The 21,376-nt window shown below is 25.9% G+C and overlaps 5 protein-coding genes and 1 long non-coding RNA gene across 9 annotated transcripts in view; 2 read left to right on the forward strand and 4 right to left on the reverse strand.

Annotated features, from left to right (window-relative positions):
• Nucleotides 1–1,136: 1,136 nt before the first annotated feature.
• On the reverse strand, nucleotides 1,137–4,057 carry LOC112686353. 3 transcript variants are annotated; one of them, XM_025558585.1, is made up of 7 exons: nucleotides 3,919–4,057; nucleotides 3,429–3,841; nucleotides 2,990–3,358; nucleotides 2,794–2,930; nucleotides 2,041–2,257; nucleotides 1,430–1,600; nucleotides 1,137–1,355 (listed from the first exon to the last, which is right to left on the reverse strand). In XM_025558585.1, exons 1-7 carry the CDS (start codon nucleotides 3,926–3,928, stop codon nucleotides 1,155–1,157), a joined length of 1,518 nt encoding a protein of 505 aa, XP_025414370.1. In that variant the 5' UTR covers nucleotides 3,929–4,057; the 3' UTR covers nucleotides 1,137–1,154. The 3 variants fall into 3 exon arrangements, with proteins under 3 accessions (XP_025414370.1, XP_025414368.1, XP_025414367.1); XM_025558583.1 differs by having other exon boundaries at nucleotides 2,047–2,257; nucleotides 3,429–4,057; XM_025558582.1 differs by having other exon boundaries at nucleotides 3,429–4,054.
• Nucleotides 4,058–4,950: 893 nt separating this feature from the next.
• Nucleotides 4,951–7,479, reverse strand: LOC112686355. The gene is made up of 3 exons (XR_003148885.1): nucleotides 6,988–7,479; nucleotides 5,233–5,407; nucleotides 4,951–4,988 (listed from the first exon to the last, which is right to left on the reverse strand). It is a non-coding gene; the product is annotated as an uncharacterized LOC112686355 (long non-coding RNA).
• A 1-nt stretch (nucleotide 7,480) lies between these two features.
• LOC112686354 (succinate dehydrogenase [ubiquinone] cytochrome b small subunit, mitochondrial) lies at nucleotides 7,481–10,273 on the forward strand. The gene is made up of 4 exons (XM_025558586.1): nucleotides 7,481–7,514; nucleotides 7,972–8,072; nucleotides 9,402–9,604; nucleotides 9,940–10,273. Exons 1-4 carry the CDS (start codon nucleotides 7,481–7,483, stop codon nucleotides 10,115–10,117), a joined length of 516 nt encoding a protein of 171 aa, XP_025414371.1. The 3' UTR covers nucleotides 10,118–10,273.
• Nucleotides 10,274–11,075: 802 nt separating this feature from the next.
• LOC112686356 (set1/Ash2 histone methyltransferase complex subunit ASH2) lies at nucleotides 11,076–16,107 on the reverse strand. 2 transcript variants are annotated; one of them, XM_025558588.1, is made up of 10 exons: nucleotides 15,258–15,361; nucleotides 14,990–15,154; nucleotides 14,732–14,910; nucleotides 14,500–14,672; nucleotides 14,128–14,296; nucleotides 12,390–12,779; nucleotides 11,907–12,051; nucleotides 11,708–11,837; nucleotides 11,368–11,634; nucleotides 11,076–11,298 (listed from the first exon to the last, which is right to left on the reverse strand). In XM_025558588.1, the coding sequence occupies exons 2-10, from the start codon at nucleotides 15,139–15,141 to the stop codon at nucleotides 11,200–11,202; spliced, it is 1,704 nt and encodes a 567-aa protein (XP_025414373.1). In that variant the 5' UTR covers nucleotides 15,142–15,154; nucleotides 15,258–15,361; the 3' UTR covers nucleotides 11,076–11,199. The 2 variants fall into 2 exon arrangements, with proteins under 2 accessions (XP_025414373.1, XP_025414372.1); XM_025558587.1 differs by lacking the exon at nucleotides 15,258–15,361 and adding an exon at nucleotides 15,919–16,107 and having other exon boundaries at nucleotides 11,077–11,298.
• A 795-nt stretch (nucleotides 16,108–16,902) lies between these two features.
• The window catches only part of LOC112686427, a 34,311-nt gene continuing 29,837 nt past the window's right edge, over nucleotides 16,903–21,376 (reverse strand). The window contains exon 3 of the mRNA XM_025558687.1: nucleotides 16,903–17,487. Coding sequence (XP_025414472.1) covers nucleotides 16,932–17,246 — 315 coding nt within the window. The 5' untranslated portion in view covers nucleotides 17,247–17,487 and the 3' untranslated portion in view covers nucleotides 16,903–16,931. The remainder of the gene's footprint in view (nucleotides 17,488–21,376) is intronic.
• LOC112686426 (coatomer subunit epsilon) lies at nucleotides 18,383–21,083 on the forward strand. Its single transcript, XM_025558685.1, has 7 exons — nucleotides 18,383–18,540; nucleotides 18,615–18,724; nucleotides 18,845–19,008; nucleotides 20,024–20,173; nucleotides 20,252–20,387; nucleotides 20,621–20,845; nucleotides 20,915–21,083. Exons 1-7 carry the CDS (start codon nucleotides 18,534–18,536, stop codon nucleotides 21,026–21,028), a joined length of 906 nt encoding a protein of 301 aa, XP_025414470.1. The 5' UTR covers nucleotides 18,383–18,533; the 3' UTR covers nucleotides 21,029–21,083.

Raw genomic sequence — 21,376 nt, forward strand, 5'->3', positions numbered from 1 at the left:
TAATAAAACTAGAAAATTTTAAGATGTTACTTTATCAGCTACAAAAAATTTAAAAAAAAACAATATATTCTTTCCAAATGTGTATTATGATGCCAATGATTTAATTTTTAATTATGTGTTTCATTGGATAAAATACTATACTATACTATACAGTTAATATTCCTTCCAGCACCTAACTATCTAATAATTAACTTTGCAATTCGACAAAGCGACTTAATATTTTCTTACTTTCTAATCTTTGCCAGCGCTCTTAAGTTAAGTAACCATTTGATATTTTAGCAACATTATGGCTATTAATGTTATTGTACTATTATTATAATATTTTCTTTACAGATATTTTTAATATGTATCCTTTGACTGAAAATCATCCAGCTCAATATATTTCTTTTCTTTAAAATAAATTCAAATTAAATTGATTTTCCCTCTATTTTTATTTTGGATTCTTAATTCTATGAGAAAATCAGAATATACCATAAATTATCCTTAGATATTTTGTTTTTAAATTTAATATTTAAATTTTATGTTACCTTACATGAACCATTATGAGTATCTTGAGCAGTAGCTATTTTACTATTTTATTATTAATTATTGTTAAGTATTATTAATATTCGAAAATAAATTTTTAAAAAACATCCCTTTTTTTATATAAAATTTTTTTTTTAAATATATTTAAATTAAAAATTCATTATATCATTATAATAAAGTATCTATAAAAAGCACTTACATGCAGCATACAATTTTGAGATACATTGTTAATATGTTCTTAAACAGATCTTTCCTTATATTTTTAACAGTCTCACTTAAAAAAAAAAAAAAAAAAATAAATAAAAATATTATATAAATATTGATGAAAAATAAATGACAATTTGTATCGCATAAACTAATATTATTCATTAAACTAATGTATTCATAATAATGAAAATATATTAACAAAATGTGGTTATATAAATAATAAATAACATAAATTAAGAATAACTTAATTTTAAATAAGCACCATTTTTGTTTACTCTGTTAATATTAAAATAAAAATTAGGATTAAAAGTAGATCATCCTAATCAAAAAAGCACAATTGTTTGATTTATTTTGTGATTGTTTAAAATAAAAACACTTAACTGAGAATAATAATCACATAGTGCAAATTAGTGGAATATATATTAAAAAAGTGATCTACGCAAGGCAATATTACTCTTTGAATGCCGTTGTATAGATTGTGGTTCTTTTAACTCTGTAGCATTTAAATCTGGTCTTAATGTACACAACCAAGATATGAATTCATCACAACTTGATTTACAAAAAAAATGTACAACCCAATCATTGCAGCTATCCTCTAATGTAGCATCATAACAGGACCATTCCTAGGCAATAGAATGTAATTATATAAAATATAATAACTACTTATTTATATCAAAGAATATTTATTTTTACTTACAATTACAACATAATAATGTGATGGTGAAGGTGAACACTTTAATGAATCCACATTGACTAACAGCATGCTGTTAGTGATTGTATAAGGAAAATTATACAGAACAATATGACTATTGGTTAACAAACAGCAGTAACCATCAGGTATTTTAACTTCAAGATTGATGTCTTTGTGCTGAAAATTTAAAAATATTTTCTTAATAATCATTTCAAATGATAATAATTTATAATATACTAAATAATATGTGAATGATAATATAATAATAATAATATAATATATATAATATAATATAAATAATGTAATATAATATCATAAATTTTAAAAATAAGATAAATAATAAATGTGTTAGGAAGTGGTTTAAAAACTAAATCATAGTTCAAATAAGAAACATTATAAATGGAATATACAGCAGGATTTTAACTAGGATTTTAGAATATTTAAATTATATTTTATTTGTTAAAGCTATAGATTACTAGAAAAAATTTGTTTAGTATCTGATATTCATGTTAAATGCTTTCAATAAAACAATTAGGGTTGGGATTTTAATGCTTTGAAAAATAGCGAAAAATGCTCTAATAAAAATGCGCTACAGGATATAAAAAAAATTGACTTACACCTACTAAAGAGTAACTGAGGGCGTTAAACCATTTTTCTTCTCGACTACAATCGGCAGGTGCCAAAATTATTGAATAATTAATCAACAAAATTTCTATGGAATGTGGTCGATCACAACAAATTTTTCTCACTTTTTTACAACGACCAAATCTTAATGGTACTGATTCACATAGTGAATTTCGATCAGGATCATCAGATATGTACAAAATATCCTTACTGAAACATAAAAAATTAATGTTTTGTAGTATTTTATAGTATATTTACATTTTATAAGCAGGCGCGAATCCAAAGTAATTATTAGAAGGGGGATATTTCATATTTTGGAGATAATATAATATATAAAATTCAATACTTCCATAATATTATAAGTATTATTGTTTACCATAAATATTTCTTAAAACTGTAAAGGAATAAACTTTCAACTAAAAATTAAAAAAAAAAAAATGTAGATACATTGAAAAAAGAAATTTTTAATTTAAGAACAATAAAAAAAAATATGAAACTAAATTAAAAATCATAGAGTGAAATCTAATTTTTTTTTAGTTTTTGAAAACATGTCAATACATAATGGCTAGAGAAAAAATATAATTTTTATCTTTGCTTGACATATAATATTATAATAATTTTTTCGTTTTGTTTCGTGACATTTGGGGAGGGCCATTACTCCCTTGGTCCCCCTTTATATCTGCGCTTGCCTATAATCAAATATAATGATTATATTTTTATATAATTTAACAATCGATATTAATAACCTTAAACGCACAAATTTTGGTTTCCATGTAGTTCCTTTTTTGACCATTAAAAATTCTTCTAAATGAGATTTCGAAGTATTTGAAGATTCATTTTCTTTATAAAACCACAACCACGTATAATACTTTATTTTATCATTCTAAATTAATAAAAAATATTAAATTAATATTTAAAAATGTTTAAGGAACAAATATTTACTTTTGGTATTGAAATTTGAGATTTTACAGCTTCATATAATTTATCATGATGGTTGATATTAATGACAACAAAAGCATTGTTTGGATCATATAATCCACTTCGCCTATATGAATATTCCAGACTTCCAATCATTTCAAGGGCTGATTGCACATCTATTGCTGTTATTAAAGTACATTTTTTTGATTTTTCACTGACAAATACTGCAGTTTGTTCATATGGGCCTAATGCTATTAGATCTAAATTAGTTAAATTTGAACTGTAGTAAACTTCTAACCGTTTAGTGTATATATTTTTAGTTAAAATGCAAAACTGAAAATTTGTAATAACTATGAATAAAGGTGTTCCACCAGTACTTAACATTCTATAAATCTGAAATTAAATTAATTAAATAATATAATAAATATTTAATAAAAATAAGAGAAAAATAATTCTTACTAACCTTATAAATAGATTCTTTGGTTTTTAATGACAAATCACGTTTAATGACATTAATAAGCTGGTTAGATCCCAAGTCCAAGTGTTTATTCCAAACGTTGTTCCATTCTTTTTTCCTTACTTCTAACTGTATTTTATTTAATATGTCTTGTTGAGATTTTAGATCTACATTTAAATTATTCATATAAAGAGAAGGAAAATTTGGTTTTTTCTGTTTAAAAATAGAACGTTTAAACGTCTCCCTTGGTACTGGATCTTCTTGACCTTCAGGAGCTTCTCTTTCACCATAGTCTCCAATTCGTATTTGAATGAGATTTCCATTGTTTGGTTCAATAACATCTTCGTGAAATGACACTCGTTTCACAGGTAGCACTGGGTGGATCTTTTTGTTATTAGATCGTCGGTAGACGATCGAATCTGGTGAATGAACAGACATTTGGAAAATGTTACATTCTTAAATTGATAAATTAATAGTAATAAAAAGAATAACTAACTAAAACGCATTTAAATAACTGAAACAATTGAGACGATTACATTTTGACAGTACTATTAGATTGCATTTTGTTCTTTGATAACAAGTATGACATAGTGATAATGTAGAACGAATAACAATAATAGTTGATGATAATTTAAGATCAGAACGAAAAACAATAATGAGATCAAGGCTTTATCACAGACCACAAATTCTTGGACTTAATCGCTATGAAGGCAACTAGAGCCCAAATATGGGGGGTGGTGAAATTGCTGAAAATAAAATTGAATGATATTTCACTGTAATTAATATAGATTATAAAGATTTGAAAAAAAGTAGTGCTACAATTTAACTCAGGGGTGCTAAAAACCTCTCCTAATTGCGCCTATGCTAATCGCATAATTATTTTGTTAAAAAAACATTGAATTTAATATTTATCGAGCTTTTTGAAACTCTAAGCCTTTATGCTAAAACATTAAGATATGATATAGTCAGTGACGTAGCCAAGGGGGGGGGCCTAAGGGGGCTATAGCCCCCCCCTATGGGCCGTGTTTATATGTATAATGTATCTTGACTATTCAATAGAATCAATGGATGCTCGTTTTAATCAAAGGCTTATTGATGTTATGCCACTTGAAGGACTTATTCCGGCCAATTTAAATATGTATGACGATAAAAATATTATAAAAGCTGCTAAAATATATGTCCAAGATCTCCATGATGGTACCTCATCTACAATCAGAGCTGACCTGTTCATATGGAGGCAACAATGGAGTCAAAATACTGTTCCATAACCGAATTCTGCTCTTGATTCACTGTCTCATCGCACCAATCTTCGACCTAACATTAAAATACTTTTACAATTATTCGCCATGTTACCAGTTACATCTTTCACTCCGGAAAGAACGTTTTCAGCACTTAATCGCTTAAAATTTTTTTTAAGAAGCACCATGTCGGAAAACAGACTGAATGGGTTAGTTATGGCTAATATAAATAAAAAAGAGCAATTCCATGAAAGTGAAATAATAACTGAATTTGCCAGAAATTCGCCTAAGAGAATGCAGCTGTCAGAGTGGAGCAAGTGACTGAACACTGAAACCAAAATTATTATTATAAATTATATATTAATAAATATTTTTAAAACTATACTAAAATGCTTGAATTATGTTTAGAAACTTGGTGGTAGATGGTGAGGGGGGATTAAGGCTGAATTCTCATATCCTCTCTTACCTTACTTATCCAAAAAAGTAGTTAGCCCCCCCCCATTTAAAAATCCTGGCTACGCCACTGGATATAGTTAATAAAAAATAAGTATAAATGTATATTTTATGCTTACCTAATTAGAGTTTAAGGTCGCAATAAAGGACAGGAGGGACTCCAATCCATATCATTTTCAGCGTTTCATATATTCCTAAATAATTACTAGGTTATTAATTATAAATATGTATACGAATATATATATGGTATGAGATGCTGTTAGTGAACAATTTTCTTCACAAACTATTCATATGCTGTAAAAATATATAAATTTGTAAATTACTTAGGTAGGTACTTATTGTTTTAAATAATTGACTGTAAATATATTTTAATAAAATAAAATAAATTAAAAACCGTATTTATAATTATATATTGCTGTATAATTTATAATTTATATTTGATATTTGTTTTATTTGTAGAGCACTGTTTAACATCTAGTGACATCAATTAAATCGAAAAGCCAATTTTTCAGCTGTTTTATTGTGTATAATTATTTTCATGAAACAGTTGAGCGTTTCAGTTAACTTTTCAGAGAAATATTTAAAGGGACGCTTTATAAGTGCCGTGATAGGTAGGAGGACTGAGTCCCTTTGCGTCCCCCTCACTTTAAGTCCTGCACCTAATCTTACAATTTCTAATATAAGTAGGTACATCTAAAAATAATATATCTATTCGAAACATTTTTCATACATAATTTCTAAATGTATAATCATTTGTTATTTAAGTACGTTGAATATATAAAAACTTAAAGCAGTTTTTATTAATACATTTTTAAAAAGCCTTTTTTTTAATAATTCCCTTGGAACTATAAAACCCTTAAGCATTGTTTATTTCAGGAGGTTAACAGGCAGGCCCTGATTTACGCAAGTGCAGATGGAGTACTTGCACTCGTCTTTTGTAGTTCAGCAATTTTTAACGAATAAAAAATTTCTAGAGATCCATAACCCCTGATGACTCCTATCTGATGAATACATCAGATATTGCTCCATGTGACTTCTGGCTGTTTCCATACCTAAGACTTGGACTCAAAGGTAAACGTTTTGCGACGATTGAAGACTTTAAACTTAACACGATAGCGAATCTCAGGGCCATTCCAATAGAGGGATATCAAAGATTTTCCATCAGTTAAAAAGTCGTTGGAGTAGGTGTGTTTATACTAAAGGACGATATTTTGAAGGAGATTAAGTAGATTTATATTTAAATTGTATATATAATAAAAATAAAATGAAATTTCGGGAACTTTTTGATTCTACTACGTATTTTTAAATTAATTCCAAAAACATTTATTCTATAAAATGTACCTAATATCAACTGTCAATGTTTAGAGTTTAGTATATTTTTATCATTAAATTATCAGTTGAATTTTGATTATTTTTGTCATTCCACATCCTAGTTCTAATCAGTTATCATCACAAAATATTAAATAATAACAATAGAAAATTATTTGAACATCTGAAATACTTGATACTTAATAACTATTTATAGAATTATTCGAGCCCAGTATTTACAGATTTACCTGTTGCTGGTGACGCTATGAGGATTTCGTTCACGCAATCACCATTTTTAGAACCACTGATTTATATTTCATTCGATTTTGAAATTTTATAAGTTTTGAGATAGGTATTTGATACTTTTAAACATATAAATATTATTTTTTATCATCAACATGTCTCCCCTCTCTATGTAGATTTTTTTGACTTAGGGGACCCAAAAAAAATTATGCACTTGGCCCTAATTTTATTAAATCAGGCCCTAGTAACAGGGGGGTAATACCCTCACTTCGGAGGAAATTTATTTATTTATTAATAATTTACTCTTATCACATACTACATACCACGTAGGTACTTCTCAGAAAATTTTCGATGACCCCAGGATAGAAGGTTTGAAATAAATATACTTATAGCCCTTAAGTTCGACACTGTCTACGGTACATAAGAATATTTTATGATAATAATAAATTAACGTAATCATGAAACATAAATAATGAAATATTTTACAGTAAGAAATGAAAAAAATATTTAAAAGGTGAAATTAAATATTTATAAAATTTACATTATAATCATTGACCCTATCCGATCCGTGCTATTTTTATTATTATTATTATACGACCGTGCCCGTGTTAATACACAATATGTCAGAGAGGGGTCGTAGTTTTAATATTTGTCACTATCAGTCATATGTTTAAGACAAATGTTATCAGTTCTGTAGTGCACTGGTGCAATTCACAATATTATAGCACAGATTATAGTAAAAAATATAATTATCAATAATTATTAATTTTCCAAGTTACTTAATAGGTTCTAAGAATTTCTGATTTCAAAAGCAAGATGTTGAGCTTGAAACTTTTTCGTCATACCAAATGTAAGTATTCAGTGCTTGACTCAGTGCATTTTTAACGAGTTAACTAGGCGACACAAATGTCGCCCAGTGATTATACTTTGTCGACAATATTTTGAAAGATTGGGCGAAATAATGTGAAACAAACGTGTAATACATAATCGTACTATGGCATTACATTGACTATTTTGAGAAAAACATTTTTTGTCGCCCAATGAAAATTCCTTATAAAATTCACTTGCTTGACTTCAGGGGATGAAGTATCCCAACTAATTTTCAGAAATTTTAGTATCTCCCTACTATTATTACGTTAGAAATATAACGCTTAACTAGTCTTGGGGACACTATTTTCTTTAAACTAAACAGAGTCCCCCTTCTTTATTTTTGCCTAGTCAAGCACTGTAAGTATTCATATCTTTATTTGTTTCTTCGTCATTTGGTGTAATAATTTGTACCGTTCTAATGGTGTTTTTATCATTAGGTTTGATGTTTACTGCTCAAAGGCAAATGTCTTTCCGCGCATTGCCTAAGTGTATTAACCAATTTAATGTCGCCAGTAATTTGAGCAATAAAACAATGACGGTAAGTTTCTATAACAAATTTTGGTGAAATTATTATTGTAATCTAGTTTTTGTTACCCTTGAAAAAACTACTGAATTTTATCATAAATTAAGATTTATTATACATGGTTAGGTTGTATGCTACATGTTAGATTTTTATTAGATATACAAGAAAGTTTATTCTGGATAGAAATACTAGGTAGGTTAGAATTTTTAAGCAAATTAAAGATGTGCCAAAGAACAATAACTGCGATATTTTATATTTTAAATATTTTTGAGCTGTGGTTTACACTAATGTTTCCCAATTTCTTTTACCTACAGAACTTGAACATTTTTGCGAAACCCTATTTTGTTTTTAAATAAAATTATTGAATACCAGACAATATCTTGGGTGATAGGAAAAACAATTATTATAACATTATTTTATGATAAGATAAAGTAACATACCAAAAATAATAGGATTAGCTGTTGTTTTAATTAAAATCCTTGTTCAAATTGAAAATTTTATTTTTTTTTCCAAATTCTTCATGGAACCTTTGAGTTCTACAGAATACTAGTTGGGAAACACTGGTCTATAATAATTTGATGGGAGTGGGTTGATAGGCCAACAACCATTGGGTAGAAAATACAGGGGCTGACAAAATATAATAATCTACAATTTTACATTTCTATTATGATTTATCAAATTCACTGTATAAGCTAATAGACTATAGCAAAATATTATAAAATCCTGTTAATATTTATTAACTTTGATATCTGTTATCTTTTGTATCTTATGCATACTTGCAAAGTTGCATCAGCTAAGTACTCAAGGTTATCTGATTATTACCTACAATAACAATTATTACAATTATTATTTTCTACAAAAGATTTAAAACTATTGAGTTTATATAGTATACTTCATAAATAGTGAATTCAATAAGCACACATATTAAAACGTAAAATTCTAAAAATATTAAAAATTGTATTTTATATTTGTCGGCCCCATGTTGTGATACCTTATTAGACTACCAAATAATGATTGCTATTTGGAATTTCTAATTATATAGATGTCTTTTACAACAATTAATGTAATCAAATTTGAGGTAATTTATCCTGACTATCTATATGTTTAGTTTGAAGTTTTAATTACTTTTTGTATAATTATTACTAGTGTTGAATAAAAAAAAAAAAAAAAATTATATTAGCTATTCTTTTTTGATAGGGGAACCTTAATTTGGAAGTTAAAAATCTTGATGATGGTAAAACTATTTATAGAAAAAAGTTCCTATTAGACATAATTTTGAGTGTTTAATCTTTATGAGATAATTGAATTGGATTAAATACAATAATCCATTTTATTTTATTTTAGAAGCCGTTGGTAAGTGCTCCAATAATTGCCCGTTTCACTGGTAGTGCTGCAGTAGTTAAGGACAAAACAAATTATGCTAGTACTTGGAAAACTGAACGTATCGTTTCAATAACACTTATGGGATTGTTTCCTGCTGCAGTTATTTATCCATCACCATACGTAGATACTTTACTAGCTATAAGTACTACTCTCCATGTTTATTGGTAACGTCATAGTTAAAATGATTTTGTAGCATAGTTTTTTTTTCTTTTAAGTTTTTTTTAGATTTTAGGGCATCTGAAATGAGCAGTATATGTGTGTAAAATATATTCTCACCTATAGAATTATCAGTGTCATTGGTTTAATATTATATGTTTTGGCTTTATCAGAAATTTGTAAAGGCTTAATTTTTAGTTGTAATAAAACTTATTATTTAGTATTAGACATATGAGCTAAAAAAATGCAGAGTTGTGTATCATTTAAAGTCAAATTTATAAAGAATTTTATTGAATATTTAAAAAAAATAGTTATTAATTTATTATGCATTTTTTTCTTAAAGGGGTATGGAAGCATTAGTAGTTGACTATTTACGTGTACCAGTTGTTGGAAATCTGGCAAACAAGGCTGGACATGTTGCTGTTGCTCTTCTTGCACTCATCACTTTAGCTGGATTTTTGCAAGTTACTTATTTAGGTAATGGACTTGGAAATGCCCTTATTTCGCTTTGGAAATTATAATATTTTTAGTATTATTTTAATTGTATTTTTTGTAGTAAAAAATGTAAATATTGTATTTAATAAAATTATAACTTTTTCTGTTTTTTTCTTTTTGTTGTATGAAAATAGATACATTGTTTACTGCATAAAATATAAAAAAGATGTCAAAAATTAAAACTTGATTATTAATTCTATTTAAATATACAACTATTATTATAAATTATAAATTCTGATAAATTACAAAATGAAGTATGCATTAAATGGTCAATTTTTTTTTTATTTATCTACTAAATAATTTCAAAAATCTTAAATATGAATGACTTTTTCTTCACCCTTGTCTTTCTCCCAATTGTTTGGGGTCGGCTTCCTTTGTCCTAAACCTCCACTTGTTTCAATTTTCTACATCTACTCACACACCAACAGCCCTCATATCATTCTTATTCTTATTCAACCATCTGTTTTTTAGTCTTCTTCTTCTTCTTTTCCCTTTAACGTTTATTTTCATTACTCTTACTGCTTTTGTTTCTTGTCTTTTCACATGCCTAAATCTTCCCTATTAATTTTCTCTAATCTTGTCCACTATCGATGCTACATCCAATACTACCTCTCACATATTCATACCTTATCTTCTCTTGTCATTCTCATTTTCGCAACATTTATACACATTTATGTTCTATTCTATCAACCACCCAATATTCCGCACCAAATTGGAATAATTGATCTCATTACATTCCTGAAAAATTTACTTTTTTGCCTCATTAGAATTTTCTTATAAAACGTCCAACTATCCATTTCATTTTAAATATGAATGTTTCATTGTAAAAAAAAAAAAAAAGTAAAACATTTATAATATGATTTTTTTTGTTATTTATTTGAAGATGAGATCAGATATTATTTATAACTAATGGATTATTTGTGAATTTATTTAATTGAAATCACAAACATTTTTAAATTCTAGTACTACAGTTTTTCTCCAAAATAATACATAATCAAGAAATAAATAATTATTTATAGGTTTTTTTTTTTTTTTACTTTAATCATAGAAAATTACAAGACTAAAACAGTTCAAACAATTATATCTTGAAAAGTACACACTGAAATCATTATAAGTCACTTAATTTTAATTTACCTTCATTTATAGTTAAAAATGATAAATCTGCTAGAGTTTGTTCACATATAGCTTCACCAGCTCTCTCCCATACCTAAATAAAAGTTTTATTATTTTTGTATGGATTTGAATAGGAAAGTCTAATTAACAATTGAATACATACTCCTTTATATTTTAAATCATTAGTTTGAGGTGGTGGATACTTAAAATTTGGTCCAAAGTTTACAGACAATGTACAATTTTTGTATAATGATACTGTAGGAAAGTATTTTCCATCATACAAATCTACTGCACTTTCATTTAAACATTCTCCATTTTTATAATAAATTATTTTACTTCCAATTAATGGTTTTAAACTTTTTAACGCATCACGAGTACTATCGTGTGACTGTTCTTCGTAGTACAAATGACTTTTGAATTTGATTAATATCTAAATTACCAAATACATATAATATAATATTAACAGTACAATTAAAATAGATTTTTAGAAAAAAGTTATATACCAAATTCTTATGAGTGGGTGGTAAAGATATTATTTCATTAGGAAGACATATCATCAACCCTAATGTATCACCTTCACCAAAGCCATTACTATAATGTTTCCCTCGACTTTCATGGAACACTGTACCTTTTCTTTAAAAAAATATAAGCTACATTTGATGAAAAATGTACTTTATTAATTTTGACATCAATTATACTTACCTAGATCTCCATGAATAACCAAATTTATCATAGCCTAATGGTGCTTGTAAATTTGCAAATTCTTGACTCCACCCAATACGACAGGCTGAATTATCTGGCATTTCTTCAATTGTTGTCTCCCAATACCAATTTCCATTTGTAACACCTTACAATTAATTTAAAATGAATATTATTTATAAACATTGAATTGCATTTATTGATTTTATATGTACAAAAAAAAAAAAAAAATAAATAAATAAATAAAAAGATTTAAATTTTTATAAAAACATTTAGAAGTATATTGGTTTTATTATATTTAGAAATAAGAAAAAAATTAAGAAACCAATTTAGTTAAAAAAAAAAAAAAAAAAAAAAATATTAATTATCAATAATTAATTTAATATAATAATTCATTTAATTATCAATAATTATTATCAATAAAATAATTTTTCAAGAATATTATGACATCTGCTAATTTATTTATTATTTTTATATACAACTCACTATGCGTTGCTCGAGCCATACAATACCCTTTTTCTCCGGTAACTGATAATCTATCTTCAGAAATATGTAACTGTGGTGCACGATCGTGCAATGCTAATAATACTTGATTTGGACATAGAGGTCTGTATAACCATCCTGGAATCAATTTACCAGCAGACTCATTGGACTCATCAAATTCCTGTCTGAATGGAGCATGAGGATCAGGTTCTGCTAATATATATTTGTAACCATCTTTATTGAAAGGATGTTCAAGTGGATATCCATGAGCAGGTAGCTTAACATTTGATTGATCACCAGCATTTCTACCCTTTTTACCACTACCAATTCCACCAGCTCCATCACCAAGTGTTTTTCTTTTAGCACCACGTCCCTTAAGACCAGTTGTGATAGCTAGAAAATGTTATTACAATTGCATTAATTATTTAATAATATTTTGATTTTCTAAAAAGAATGATTAATATTCATTCAAAATAATTATCATTAATCTAAGTATACTTATGAGTAAATATATTTATTTAAAAAAAAGAAGACACCAGTTTTATTCAGGACATTTGATAAGCGCTTTAAAAGTGCCACACACTGAATTAGTGTGGAACAGAACTGTTTGATTGGAAAAGATTAATAAACATAATTTTTAATCAGATTCTGCACACTGAATCGGATTGGATAGGGATGGAACCAAATTGGTAGTCAACAAAATTTATATAGATTCTGAAACGTTTAAAATATAATTAGCTCATAAAATACACATACTAGGCACTAGACTACTCTAAATTAATTTCTCAAGTTGGTTTTTTTTTTGGCAATTAAATTTATAAAATTATTGATGAAAAAATTATAAATGAAGTTTAATATCTATGACAGGCTGTATAATAAAAGATAATCTTCAGGAAGAAATAGCAGACAGCTTTAAAGAACTAGGCAATTAATTATTATTAAATAGGTATTTTACAAGTGTCTAAAGATTATATGTCTGTGGGGAGTTCTGATGCATTCCGATAGAAATTTGATTCCATTCTGATTCAGTGTGTGGTAAATTTTAGGAGCCTCTTTTACCACCACCAGCATATATGATAACATTAGTAGTTCTTTTATGAACTTCAACTTAAAAAAGTTGTACACTATCAAATGATTGTTTGGTGGAAGATGCGCACTGTTAGACAAAAACTGGTTACTATTCGGTGCTTTATATTTTGAAACCATACAAATAGTGTCTATAGCATAATGTGTTCGATGTAATGAATAACATTTTTTTCTCTTATTATTCATAAGATATTTATTATATTTTTTCATAATCAATAATATAACTAAAATAATAATCTTGCTCCAAATTAGACATAAATTTGATTTAGTAAATTGATGGAATTGTTTATATTTTAACTTATTTAAATGTTTAATTATTTTTGATCTGTAATATGTGATTTAATATAATATTTTTTCTGTATATTGAATAGAATAGCTGTCGAATTATGATAGCAAAAATGTTGTTTATTAAAAATGTATTACAATTTATCAATTTATGATTGCATTGATAAATTTAGTCAAATTCATCATCTTAAAATAATATTATTAATAAATATTTAGTAGCTTATTTTAAATTATATAGAATTAATCCAGGAATTTATAATTTGTATTTGTGGACTTGTAAATTTTAAGATTAATTATTGAAGCATATTTTTAACTACATATATCTATAATAAATAATTTGTATATTTTATTTTGAAACTGTATAACATACTAGGTTGAATTCCAGTTTCTGTAACTTTAAGATGACCACCTTTGATCATAGCTTCATAGTTAGGTTTAATTTGAGAAATATTAAATAAAAGTTTATATGATTGAGAACCATTATCCTCATTTTTGACACTGAATAAAATATCTGTTTCCTTGACTAATGATCTGGTAATCTAAAAAAAAATTATTTTTCTTTAAAATGCAATAAAAATATGTTGTGTTTTATAATATAATATTAATTAATATAAATAAAAATTAAATATTTATATAAATTATGTTTTTAAAAACGAAAGAAATTAAAAATTAAAATAATGTTAGTTGTGGGAAGACCAAATAAGACTATTGATAAATTTAATTTACTAATTGATTAACATACAGTTGAATGCCATGATTGAGTAACTCTTCTTGCAGTTGTAGTCATACTTTCCCAATGTGATTCTATAAATGGAATTATTTCTCCATCCTTAGAAAAATAATCTTGTGGATTTCCACTTTTAATACTTTCTTGCATAAGGTTTCCAATTGCTGTCACACACATTTGCGGAAACACTAAAATATAAGGTTAAATTATTATAATGGCAACATTTAAAATTAAGATCAATACTTACTTGCTGGATTTTTTTTGAAACTTTCAAGACCAGTGGGCGAACAATTTTTACAAACAAATATATAATTTACCATAAAAGGGACCAATTTTCCGAGCTGATAACTAATGCAAGATTCATGATACCATCGGTTACAATTTGCACATAATAGCTCAATAATATTATAATTTCTTTCTTTATTGCTAAAATAATGTTATATTAATAATAAGTCAATTGAAAATTATATTTAAAACTACAAATGCTTAAATAAAAAAATTTTACCAATAACAGTTGATTTTTGGATTATTATTTTCAGCTTTATCTGTACTTGGTGTAGTTTTAGTGGGATTTTCTTTAGGCAAATCATTAACATTTGTTGAGGTTGTTTTAGTTTGAATGAGTTCAGTAGTTTTTAAATTACTACTCTCATCCATCTTTAATCAAAATCTATACATTTACAATGAGTATTTTATATATGAATTACTTAATATAGTACAGGTTAGATACCTATTACACAATAATAAATTGTAATTAAGGTTGGAATTGTTACCTGATAGTTTTAGATCTTCTAGATAACTTAACAACTAACGACTGTAATTTGAATACATTTAATTTTGTAAAGTTAGCACTTAGAGCACTATAAGCATTTTAAATAATAAAATGTAAAAAAAAATTCAAGGTTAGGTTATTGTTTTAATTGCATATTTTATTCTTAGCATTGTATTCATTTCAATTTAAAACTATAGATGTATAATAGATTTTAAGTAAGTTTATAGTTGAAACTTAATCAATAATTATTTTATAATTGGCGGATGTTTTGATTATTTTGTTACACAATTTAGCTTTTACGTTCTACAGACTTCAAAATAATTTTAACACAATTTAAACTGTCACTTTACTGGTTAGTTTCTAATCTATGAGATATTTTGAAAAGTCTAGGTACTTGTACAATTATTTATATTGTAAAATCAACTGCACTTGAATATTAAAGTGAATTAAACTATTGGAAAATATTAACTAATCAATATGAAAGGTAATGAAATTATTTTTATAGTTAAAACTATAAAAATACAAATCATCACACACATAATTTAATAGAACATAGGTCTAATAGGTCTATTGAATTATTTTTTTAGATATTTGTGTTTACAAAATTTAGTTTAGATTTTTGTTTACTAAAATGTTAATACAATTTCAATTAAATAACTCACCTATGCGAAACTTTGAATATACGATAACATAAAGTATAACAATCGTATGGAGATGAAAAAATGAATAAGAAACACTATATAGATGTTTAACGCAGAACTGCAGTTGAATTTGGAAAACGTATAATAATTTAATATAGTTGTTGAGATTTCAAGCCGTTAAAATTTTCACGATACCCGGCAGGCGGTGGCGGTAACAAACAATGGATCGAAAAATCAGATATCGGTCGGGGTTGGTTAACTAAATCGTCACGCAAGTAGATCACCAACGGCAAGTGCATCAATTTATTTTTATTTATAAAAATAGAAGTGTTGAAAACGTAGAAAATTTATCGACCTGAGGATAGGGTCGATAAGATACATAAACAATGATTTTGTTTTTTTTTAAAATAATGTATATTCTAGTTTATGATTATAATATATAAATAACATCTAATGTTAATACAGTGTTCGGAACGTCCACTAAAAAATATAACTCGTTTACGTTCAAATTCAGAGCATAAAAAAGGAACACGTTCATTTGGCAGTTCATTTAAATGTTCTTATTTTATATTTATGAATCACCTGCATTCTGTATAAATGGAACCTTTACAAAATGTATTAAATATATTTTACTTTATGTTTAAAAAATATAATTAATCATATTATGATCAATTTATTATTTATACATACATTTTTAAAATACCAAATAAATTTAGAGCTCCAAAAGTCGTTCAAATTCATAAAAAATATAAACGTTGCTTATGTTCATGTTTTATTTGAAAAAAGCGAGTAATATTCATATGTCGTTCACAAAATATGAACGTGAATGTGTGAACGTGCGTTTATGAACGTCGTTCTTTCAAAACTCTGGTTATGTATAGGGAATATACATACATTTTTAAAATACATTTACTATAAATAAACTGTATAAATATTAGTATATGAGTTTTAAAATTAAATAATGTATTTAATTAATGATCTTAGGTACATACGATTGCACTTGAATATTTATTTTATTATTATTTTTTTTTTAGTTATAAATCCGTGGATTTATTTGTTGCAGCTCTCCATGCTTCTCTATCGTAAGACAATTCCTTCAGGTCTTTGTAATTTCCTTTATTCATATCCTGCATTATCTGTGTCATGTATTCTGCCCTTGGTCTTCCTCTTGCAATGTGTCCTTCAACATCTCCTTCGATTATTTTCTTTAGTAAACCTTCATGCCTTAGTATGTGTCCTATCATCTTACCTCTTCTGGATTGAATACTTTTCCATATTTGTCGTTGTTCCTTTATTTTATCTAGTACCTCATTGTTCGTAACTCTCTCGGTCCATGGTATTTTAAGCATTTTCCTAAAGCATCACATCTCAAAGGTTTCTAGTTTTTTTTTTCTTTTGAGTTTATTGTCCAAGTTTTGGATCCAAACAGCGCTACACTCCATATATAACTTTTTAGGAATTTCTTCCTTATTTCCACGCTGACGCTATTGGTTGTTAGTATGTGGTTTTTGTCTTGAAAGGCCCTTTTCGCTTGTGCTATCCTGCAGATTATATTAGTTTTGCTGCGGCTATCCTCCGTTATAATGATTCCTAGGTATGTAAAAATATACGAATATAAAAATATAAATATATATATAACGTATATATAAATATATGAATATACGAGTATGTAAATACGCATGTTAGATAATGGTAACAATCTTTTAAATGTTCTGTAATTTGAAAAATCGATATAGTTCTTGCTTAAACAGCAATCATTTCCAGACAGTTCCTCAAGGTAGGTATTACATAAAATAGATGAAATCTATTTAATTTATTCAGCTTTTCTTCTTTTCCAGACTGATGTGAAGTATTTTTAAGTCTTAAGCATTAGACGCTAACACCAATTTAGTGATGTTAACGTGTCATTACAGAAACGTGACAATATAAAATGTATAGTAAGATTAAAATATCTGTATATTGGGTTGTTAAATTCGTTTTAGTAGGTATAAATACAATACGGAACATGTATGTAATGTTTCATATATATTTCATATGATCGATGATTTTGGAATATGATTGAACTAACATAAAAAATCAGTCGAAAAATTATAAATTCTAAAAATATATTCATGAAAATGGTTATTTACGAATGAAAAACAGTTTTTTCAAACCAAAACGAAATTTGGTTCCTTAAAAATAATAATAATAATATACTGGTTTTTTGTAACAAATATACATTGGAACAAGACGTGTATTGTGGACTAACGCATGTGTGCATGTTACTATTGTAATCATATAACGTTATCGTTATGTAGACGGTGGTGGTCATTAGAGTTATTACGCTATGGTGATGGTGGTAGACATAATAGTATTATTACTCTATGTGGTAGACAAACAATGTAACCTATATCAGATATATATATACCATAGATTCTATGGTGGTAACACGGAGTCGACATTGACGACGTGGTGATTGTGTAGTGATAACATATAATAATAATTGATAAGACTAAAAAGTTGAAAAATAATAAATAATATCATATCGTTTTGACGTTTCAATTTATGTCACTTCTAGGTTCGAGTTGCGTTTATTCGTGAGCAGCATTACATAAAAATTTATTTTTTAATAATAAGTTTTTTAATTTTCATGAAAAATGACGGGTAGGTATCTGTTTTATAGAATTATTTATAAACGATTTAGTACTCTGCCAATAATTTATTAATTTTATGTGCAGATATTGTAAAACAAGCAGAGTCCTATGAAGCAAATGAACTGTTTGATATTAAAAACTCATACTATATTGGAAACTACCAACAATGTATAAACGATGCTCAGAAAGAACCGGTAATTGTTGTTTTAATTATTTTTAAGTTGTAATAATGTGTTAACAATATATATTTGTTTAATATTATAGTTCATTGTTATTCAATTTTAAATATTTAAATTATTTTTTTATTTATTCAGCCAAATTATGGAAATTTACGTTTACAACGTGACATATTTATGTATCGTGCTTATTTAGCACAAAAAAAATTTGGCATTGTTCTAGCAGAAATAAAAAGCAATTCAGCAGCAGAATTGAAACCATTTAAATTATTAGCTGAATATTTACAAAATTCAGGTGATAGGTAAGATAATTTTAGAAAAAAAATTAACTTTTTTAAAAAGTCAGTTGTGAATTGGTTATAATTAGAGTTAGGATGTTGATGACTTAAAAAACACACAAAAATACCATAAAAAAAATGTTGAAATCCCTAAAAACTTCAAAAAATGAATAAATCTAATTAAATAAGTGAAAAAAATGTGTAACCGTGTATGATCGGTATATGTCTGAAAGAGCATTTGTTTTATAATGTATAACACTTAAACAGTAAATCTTATCAGTACGTAATAAATTTAATCACAACAAAAATCCCACAATAATAATATTAAAATGATTTTATATGAATGTTATATAAATTTTCTTTAAAATCTAAAATTTAAGAAAAATACTGCCCTCACATAGTATAAAAACTATAAAAAAATTACCTAAAATATGAATAAATTACTTAAAAATGTTGAAAAATGTTGTCATAAAATATGAATTTATACCTAATAATGTAAAATATAATTAGAATATTTTGCAACAAAGGAGCATAAAACAAATTTTTAGCTAAGATAATATTGTATAGAATCAAAGGAAAATGAAAAAAAATGCAAAAGTCATCAACATCTTAATTCTAGTTATAATTTTCATTATTATTTTCTGTGTTGAAAGTTTTTTCATAGTTCTTGTACAAAGTTATTTAATTTATAAATCGTAAATATTTATGCCTGTTTATCGTCAATATATAATATTATGTACTGTAGTTTAGTATAAAATATGTACAGAATTACATATGCGATGGTCAGAGAAAATGATTTTCATTTTTGGAAAATTTGATTTAAGAGATTAATTGGAAATTGTTATTAAAAAAAGATTAATAAAATTAAAGTATAACAATTTGAAGTATGATATTTATAATGTTAAAAATTACAAATGAAAATTTAAACTTCTCGACTACATAGTTACATGAAAATGTTGATAAATATTTAATCTCAAAAATTATTTTTAAAAATATGAAGTATACTAATAATAATATGTTTAATTTCAATTATTTTAAGGAGTTTAATATTAAAATCATTAGAACAAGAATTGGAAAGTATGTATGAAATAAATCATTCACTTGTTATTGTTGCGGCAACAATTTACAATCATGAACACAATTATGAATCTGCTCTTCGAGTTCTTAATAATGATGATACTCTAGAAGGGTTTGTACTTTTTTTTTTACTTAAACCAAAATACAATAAAGTTTCTGTTGATTCATGTTAATTTATTACATTTTTTAGTGTTGCATTGTCTCTGATAATATATTTAAGAATGAATCGAGTAGATTTAGCTATTAAAGAATTTCGAAAGCTAAGAGAGAAGGATGAAGATGCAACATTAACACAAATGGCACAAGCTTGGTTAAACTTGGCAATGGTAAAGGAATATCAGTGTTTTAAAAAATTATATTAATCATTATGTTTAATTAATAGCTGTTGAATTATAACCATTTTTTGTAATAAAAAAAAAAAAAAAAAAAAAAAATTATATATAAATTAAATTATTGTTGAATATATAATTAAATCTACAGTTAATGATTATAATTCACATCATTATAATTAGTAGAGTTTTAAAAATAATAATTTCAATACTAATATATTATTGAATAGGGCGGAGAAAAATTACAAGAAGCATACTACATATTTCAAGAACTAACTGATAAGTATGGAGTCACAGCTTTACTATTAAATAGTCAATCAGTATGTTATATTGGACAAGGTGAATATAAAAAAGCAGAGATTTCTTTACGTGATGCTTTAGAAAAAGATAGCAATGACATTGATTCCCTAGTAAATTCATTGTATATTTCTGGTCATGTGAAAGTACCAGTTGATGTAAGTTAATATTCAAAATTATTACTCTTCAATTTTGATTGACAATTTTATTGTTTATTTTCATTACAGGTAACTAAAAGGCAGTTAAATATGTTACGAGATGCTTACCCCAATTCTGATTTTATTAAAACTTATAATAAAAAAGAAGCTGAATTTGATTTATTATCACAATCATACCAATAATTATCCATGTATTAATACATCTTGTGAACTAAATATATATATATATATAAATATATATTATTTTTATTTACTTTAAAACTATAGGTTATTTTGTAGGTATACAGATGTTTAACGTATATGTTAATATGCAAATGTTAATTTATGGATTGAATAGATACATAATTTTGTATGAAACCTATAAATTAATTTTGTGCATTTGAAAATATATATTAATGAATATTAATGATTAATTTTAACATTTTTGAATTTATTTTTGATGGTTAGAATTGTGTTGCACTTGATTACTGATTAAAAATATTATGTGATATAACTAATTAAATCTGGAAATTATTAAATTCATAGTTGTAT

The sequence above is a fragment of the Sipha flava genome, unplaced genomic scaffold (genome assembly GCF_003268045.1).
Source record: "Sipha flava isolate LNK unplaced genomic scaffold, YSA_version1 307_pilon_pilon, whole genome shotgun sequence".
Classification (NCBI taxonomy): Eukaryota; Metazoa; Arthropoda; class Insecta; order Hemiptera; family Aphididae; genus Sipha; species Sipha flava.

Excerpts from the sequence above, each read along its gene's own strand:
- LOC112686353 (XM_025558582.1), bottom strand. The coding sequence starts at position 3,860 with ATGTCTGTTCATTCACCAGATTCGATCGTCTACCGACGATCTAATAAC. Across the intron at positions 2,258-2,793 it reads CCAAAATTTGTGCGTTTAAG|TAAGGATATTTTGTACATAT; the intron begins GTTATTAATATC and ends TTTATGTTTCAG. Across the intron at positions 1,601-2,040 it reads TCAGTTACTCTTTAGTAGGT|CACAAAGACATCAATCTTGA; the intron begins GTAAGTCAATTT and ends TTAAATTTTCAG.
- LOC112686356 (XM_025558588.1), bottom strand. The coding sequence starts at position 15,141 with ATGGATGAGAGTAGTAATTTAAAAACTACTGAACTCATTCAAACTAAA. Across the intron at positions 14,911-14,989 it reads CCAAAAATCAACTGTTATTG|CAATAAAGAAAGAAATTATA; the intron begins GTAAAATTTTTT and ends ACATTATTTTAG. Across the intron at positions 12,052-12,389 it reads TATGGCTCGAGCAACGCATA|GTGTTACAAATGGAAATTGG; the intron begins GTGAGTTGTATA and ends ATTAATTGTAAG.
- LOC112686354 (XM_025558586.1), top strand. The coding sequence starts at position 7,481 with ATGTTGAGCTTGAAACTTTTTCGTCATACCAAAT. Across the intron at positions 7,515-7,971 it reads ACTTTTTCGTCATACCAAAT|GTTTGATGTTTACTGCTCAA; the intron begins GTAAGTATTCAG and ends TTTTATCATTAG. Across the intron at positions 8,073-9,401 it reads TGAGCAATAAAACAATGACG|AAGCCGTTGGTAAGTGCTCC; the intron begins GTAAGTTTCTAT and ends ATTTTATTTTAG.
- LOC112686426 (XM_025558685.1), top strand. Across the intron at positions 19,009-20,023 it reads TTACAAAATTCAGGTGATAG|GAGTTTAATATTAAAATCAT; the intron begins GTAAGATAATTT and ends AATTATTTTAAG. Across the intron at positions 20,174-20,251 it reads AATGATGATACTCTAGAAGG|TGTTGCATTGTCTCTGATAA; the intron begins GTTTGTACTTTT and ends TACATTTTTTAG.